Genomic DNA, 6,337 nt, shown 5'->3' on the forward strand with positions numbered 1-6,337 from the left:
ACAATGGCGTTAGCTATCTGCTGTGTTCCGGGATCATGCAAGACTCTCTGTCCCTTTGCATCAACCCCATGCATCGAACACCACCAATCGAGGACTTTATCTGGTTGTCGAAGCTGTGCAACTGTCGTCGTAGAGCGAGTCCCCGTTGCCGTTGTCGACCCTATCGTGGGGTAATGGCTATACATCCACTTATCTCTCGCCTGACCGTACGAGTGAGCACTCAGATGATGATAATACTTCCTAGCTTTTGCACTCGCGCTAGTTTTCTCACGAGTTGCCTGAAACACACAATTATAAACAAAGTTTAGGTATGGTGTTATACAATAATACTAGATCTAAGTGTATTAAATCTTAGTAAAATATTCTTACAATAGCTTCCGGGGTTGTTTTTTTTGCAACAAATGCTTCCCACTCTTCAGGTTTGATACTCCTCCATATCTGATATGGTAACTTGGAAGGTGCAGATGATGTGTCCGGTGAAGCCTCATAACCGGTTTGTGTTTCTTCGCCGTAGACTTTCTTCTTCTTTGTACCCACTACTTTTCTCCGCTTAGTGATCCACCCAGACACTAACTTAGCCTTGAAATATCTGAATCTCTGGGCAACCGCGGATAGAAACACATTCTTCTTGGCTTCATCATCTTCAATATTGAATTGATTCTACAAAAAATGCAATTAACAAATTAGTAAATATTACACATATATTTAACTAAATAATTAAGATTCTAAACGTTATTGTACCCGAAGCTTACCATAGTATCTTCCCAAATACACTTCTTCAAAGTCTCGGGCACCTCTTTCCATGAGTGGAGAATGGAGAGCTTATGCATGCAAATCCCAACTTGCATGGCATACTTTTGACGCCATTTTCCACAAGGTTGCCCCAAATGACCGTACTCCAAAGTCATTAGGGTGGATTTCCCTAGTCACTTTGTAGGTCCCCTTCTTTTTCTCTTTTTCGTCGCCAATGACTTCTTAGAGCTTTGTGCATCTTTTTTCTTCACGGCGAGCTCGTAACAATTTACCCCGCTCCTTTCTCATATTGAAAGACTCATCCTCGGTAGTGTGTTCCGCACTCGTATCTGTATGCACCTCCGCCATGTCCCTGAAATTGTACAAACATATGCATTAATACAAAAAATTAAAATTAACATGTAGGGGAGGGGGTTGTGCAGCACGGCAGTGGGGGAAGGGAGGGGGCTGTGTGCAGGGCAGGGAGGGGAGGGTGTGCAGGCAGTAGAGGGGTGTACAGGTTGTAGCGGGAAGGGCAATGGGGGTGTGCAGGTAGTAGGGAGCTTTGTGCAGAGCTGTGCAGGGCAGTGGGGGAGGGGAAGGTGTGCAGGCAGTAGGGGGAGGGTGTGCAGGGGAGTGGGGGAGTGCAGCAGGGGAGGGGCAGGGGAGGGGTTGTGTGCAGGGAGAGGGTTGTGTGCAGAGGCAGTGGGGAGGGGTTGTGTGCAGTGCAGGGGGGAGGGGAGCATGTGTGGGGAGGCAGCAGTGCAATGCAGTGGGAGGGGAGGGGAGGGCAGTAGGGTGTGGGAGGAGGGCAGCAGTGTAGTGGGGGGGGAGGGGAGTGTAGCAGGGTGTGGGGAGGGGGGATGTGCACTGTAGTTGAGGAGGGAGGGCAACAGGGTGTGGGGAGTGGGGGGGGAGGCAGCAGTGCAGTGGGGGAGGGGTGCAGCAGGGGAAGGGAGGGGGCAGCAACAGGTAGTGGGGGAGGGGGCAGTAGGGGAGGGGGTGTACAACAGCAAGGCAGTAGGGGAGGGGGCAGCAACAAGGCAGTGGGGAAGGGGTGTGCAGCAGCAAGGCAGTGGGGGAGGGGGCAGCAGCAAGGTAGTGGGGGGAGGGGGGTGTGCAGCGAAAAGGGAGCGAAAAGGCAAAAATATGCCCAAAATGCGATCAACAACAGATACAATCCTATAACTCTACACAATAGTTACATTATACCTCATATAAGCATGTTCAAAGAGAATTTGGGGTTAAATGACTCGATAAGTACGATTTGGGAGCGAAAGGCCCAAATAGGCCCGAAATGCCCTTTTCGTTCCCGAAATGCAACCAACAACAAATGCATGACTATAACTCTACACACTAGTTACAGTCTACCTCATATAAGCATGTTCAAAGAGAATTTGGGGTTAAATGACTCGATAAGTACGATTTGGGAGCGAAAAGGCCAAAATAGGCCCGAAATGCCCTTTTCGTTCTCGAAATACAACAAACAACAAATGAAAGCCTATAACTATACACACTAGTTACATTATACCTCATATAAGCATGTTCAAAGAGAATTTGGGACTAAATGACTCGATAAGTACGATTTGGGAGCGAAAAGATAAAAATAGGCCTTAAAATCTACACAATAGTTACAAATTGGAGAAATTACACAGACCTGAGTTTATGTCTCATGATTTATTAACCTTCCGCCGTTTCTTAGGATCCTCAAGTACATGTATCCCTTCCGTGTGATCTACACGCATATAGTTCTCCGACATATTCACATCATCTTCCACACTAATTTCAGGATAGGTAAAAGGGGGGATGTCCTCAAATGCATCATATTCTTCCTCATTATCAACATCACCAATACCGAGGATACTCCTTTTACCAGGTGCAACAATTGACCACTTATGATCAGCAGGATGCAGTTACAAAAAATACTTGCTTGACTTGTGATGCAATTACAAATGGCTCCTCAGTTTCACGTAGACGACTAAGGTCAGCAAGAGTGAATCCGCAAGGATCATCTTTTCTTACACAACGTCGATTATCGTCAACCCACTTGCAACACAAGAGGCAAATATTAAAAGTACAGTAGTCCAGCTCCCATATTTCTTGTATTCGCCCATAATAGTTGCTTTCAGCATGTACAGGCGACTTATCCTTCGAGCTTGCGTATTGTGTAGACGACGCCACAAGTGAAACACCACTATTTTGTTGCGATCTTGACTTCAGATCTTGACGTTCAGTCCAAAATGTATACCCATTAATATCATAACCCTCATAAGAGCGTACAGTTTCACGAGGACCAAATGCTAACCACTTGATTATTTCAGGAACACTTTCATCCAAATCATTCAGTACTCGTTTATGAAACCAATCAATGAAAGTCTTGTTATGCATTTGCGTCAATGCCCTCACTCCTTTTCCAGGATTGCTAACACGTAATTCCTCCATATGTTCATTTAAATAAGGATAGATAGCTGGTACGTGATGCAATACAAATAAGTGAGCTTGTTTACGCTTTTCTACGGAAGGTGTGATCAATTTTGAACCAATTGTACCCTTGCCCTCAAATCTGCCCTCGTGTCGGGATGTCGGAAGTCCAACAGGATCAACACTAGCAAAATACTCAGCCCCAAAATTACTGATCTCTTCACCCACAATCCCTTCAATTATACTACCTTCTGGTTGTGCAGGATTCCGAACTTTATCCTTCAAAGTTCCCATATATCCTTCATAGTAGGGCTGCGCTTGTCAAAAAAACGCAGCCCTTCTTACAATAAGAAGGGCTGCGTTTTTTTGACAAGCGCGACCCTTTTTCAAAAGTTTTGCGCTTTACTTAAAAAACACAGCCCTACATGTTAGAAGGGCTGCGTTTTTTTTTTTTTACAAACGCAGCCCTACAAAGAAGAAGGGCTGCGTTTTGAAGAATACGCAGCCCTTCCAACGCAACCCTTCCTTTTTTTCCCCTAGTGATGTCTTATACAAATACATTACTAAAATGATATGTAATAGGCTTAAGCATGTTTTACCTGATTTAATCTCTGAAAATCAAGGTGCTTTTGTTCATGAAAGGTATATAGTGCATAACATTATGGTTTGTCAAGACCTAGTTAGGCACTTGGAAGGAAGAATATAAGCCCTAGTTGCAATATGAAACTTGATGTGCAAAAGGCTTATGATACTATTGACTGGAACTTTTTAAATGAGATGCTTGTGACTCTAAAGTTTCCAGATCATTTTATTCATTTTAATCTCTAAAAAATCAAGGTGCTTTTGTTCATGAAAGGTATATAGTTTATAACATTATGGTTTGTCAAGACCTAGTTAGGCAATATGGAATGAAGAATATAAGCCCTAGTTGCATTATGAAACTTGATATGCAAAAGGCTTATGATACTATTGACTGGAACTTTTTAAATGAGATGCTTGTGGCTTTAAAGTTTCCAGATCATTTTATTCATTTGCTGATGACTTGTGTAAGGACCCCTAGATTTTCATTGATGATTAATGGATCCTTACATGGATTCTTTGAGTCTAAGAGGGGTTTAAGGCAAGAGGATCCCAATTCTCCCTCCTGTTTGTAATTTGTATGGAATATATGTCAAGGATTATGAAATCTCTTGATGTAATGCCTTCCTTCAAATATCACCCTAGGTGTACAACTATAAAATTGTCACATCTAGTGTTTGCTGATGGTGTGAGTGTTTGCTGTGGTGGGGAGTTTCCCTTTGTTTATGTAATGTTACAAGCTTTCAAGCTATTCTCAGCTTCTTCTGGGCTTCAGATCAATAGTCAAAAATCTGATTTTTATACTACTGGAATGTTAGAAAATCTTATTTACAGAACAAAGGATGTCTCTGGTTTAAGTCAAAGTAGGCTTCCTTTCAAGTATCTTGGGGTTCCCATATGTGCAAAAAGAATTTCAACTGCTGAGTGTGGGGTTTTGGTGGAAAAGATGTGTGCCAGAATTAAAGTTTCGAGTAGTAGAAATTTGTCATACACCCGAAGGCTCCAATTAATTAATTCTGTTATGTTGAGTATTCATGTATACTGGGTTCAAGTTTTTATTATCCTAAGAACTGTGTTGCAAGAAATTAAGAAGGTTTGTAGAGCTTATCTTTGGTCTGGAAATTTTTACACTTCTAGAGTGGGTAATGCCTCCTGGGAGAAAGTGTGTCAACTAAAGCAAGCTGGTGGCCTTGGCATTAGACAAATTTTACAATGGAATAAAGCAGCTTTAGTAAGATATGTTTGGGCTACTATAAGTAAGCAAGATTCTCTGTGGATTAAATGGGTGAATACTGTGTATATTAAGGAAGCTGATTGGTGGAATTATCAAGCTCCACAAAAAAGCAGTTATATTGGAAACAAGTTTGCAAAGCTAAAGAGGAAATTAAAATGGTGTACTCATAGCAGGAGTTAGTTAGTATACCTAAATTCTCAATTAAAAAAGTTTATGAGAAGATTTTAGGAGTTCAGGACCCTGTTTATTGGGATAAGTTCATTTGGAATCGTCTTAGCATTCCAAAGCACATAATGTTTGCTTGGATGGCTATGCAGGAGAGACTGTGGACAAAGAGCAGATTGATGCAGGCTGGTGTTGTCCAGGGTGTTGACTGTCAATTTTGTGATGCTGGTTAGGAAACTCATGCTTATCTTTTCTTCTAGTGTAGACATTCTCAGGACTGTTTACAAATCATTAAGAGAAGGCTTGGATATCAGTCTTCTCAGAGATGGCCCGACAAGACGACAGTCAAGTTTAGGATAGGACATATTCAACTCGTGAACCTCCTACCGTCCCACTTGAATCTAATTCAAGCTAAGTCTTCAATGAAGAGAATATTTCTCTTGATGGTCAGACCCCGCGTAGGTCAAATAGACCAAGGATTCCAAACAAAAGGTTGGTTGATATCTTGTTAACTAAAAACTCTAAAATTATGATTTTTGAGAATTCAAAACCTACTACCTACAAACAAGCAGGAAGCTCGAAATGTGGATAAGGAGGGTTTCAAAATGATGAACATAGCAACAAGACAGTGTACACAAAGAGCCACAGAGGTCCGTACCAGTGACACTTTTCAAGCATTAGCTAAGGAGGAGAATACTGTTGGAAATGTTGTGTGTGAAATAGCTACTCGTGAGATTGGGAAGGGTGACAACCCTCCAGTCCCTCATATGTAAAGTCTTATGTTGGAATATAAAAGGTCTAAATAGTTCAGTAAAGCAAAAAATACTTAGGAATTATATCCAAAACTATTCAGTTGGACTGGTCAGTCTCTTAGAGACAAGGGTAAAGGTAACTAACATGGGGAACCTTTACCTGAATGTCTGCCCTGGATGGTGTTTTACATCTAATTCTCACTGTCATAAAGGTGGGAGGGTGGTAGTGATGTTGAATCCAAATTTTTTCCATGTCCATATCATCAAATGCACAAGTCAGTTGTTTTACTGTCTCGTTAAGCCTAGAATTGGTATTAGTGAATACTATGGGACCTTTGTGTATGCCTTTAATGATGCTAGGAGTAGGAAGGAACTTCGGCAAGATTTGAAGTTGATAAAACAAGATGATGTGGCCTGGGTCTGGATGTAGATTTTAATAGTGTGATGCATATGG

At 42.0% G+C, this 6,337-nt stretch overlaps 1 protein-coding gene across 1 annotated transcript; it reads left to right on the plus strand.

The window, feature by feature from the left end:
- The first annotated feature begins 4,321 nt into the window (after positions 1-4,321).
- LOC104893917 (uncharacterized) lies at positions 4,322-5,364 on the plus strand. Its single transcript, XM_010680057.1, has 2 exons — positions 4,322-5,094; positions 5,244-5,364. The coding sequence occupies exons 1-2, from the start codon at positions 4,322-4,324 to the stop codon at positions 5,362-5,364; spliced, it is 894 nt and encodes a 297-aa protein (XP_010678359.1).
- Positions 5,365-6,337: the final 973 nt, after the last annotated feature.

The sequence above is a fragment of the Beta vulgaris genome, chromosome 5 (assembly GCF_026745355.1).
Source record: "Beta vulgaris subsp. vulgaris cultivar EL10 chromosome 5, EL10.2, whole genome shotgun sequence".
NCBI classification, from domain to species: domain Eukaryota; kingdom Viridiplantae; phylum Streptophyta; class Magnoliopsida; order Caryophyllales; family Amaranthaceae; genus Beta; species Beta vulgaris.

Coding starts and splice junctions, on each gene's coding strand:
- LOC104893917 (XM_010680057.1), top strand. CDS start 4,322: ATGTCAAGGATTATGAAATCTCTTGATGTAATGCCTTCCTTCAAATAT. Junction 5,095..5,243: donor AGCAGTTATATTGGAAACAA/GTTTGCAAAGCT, acceptor GAATCGTCTTAG/CATTCCAAAGCACATAATGT.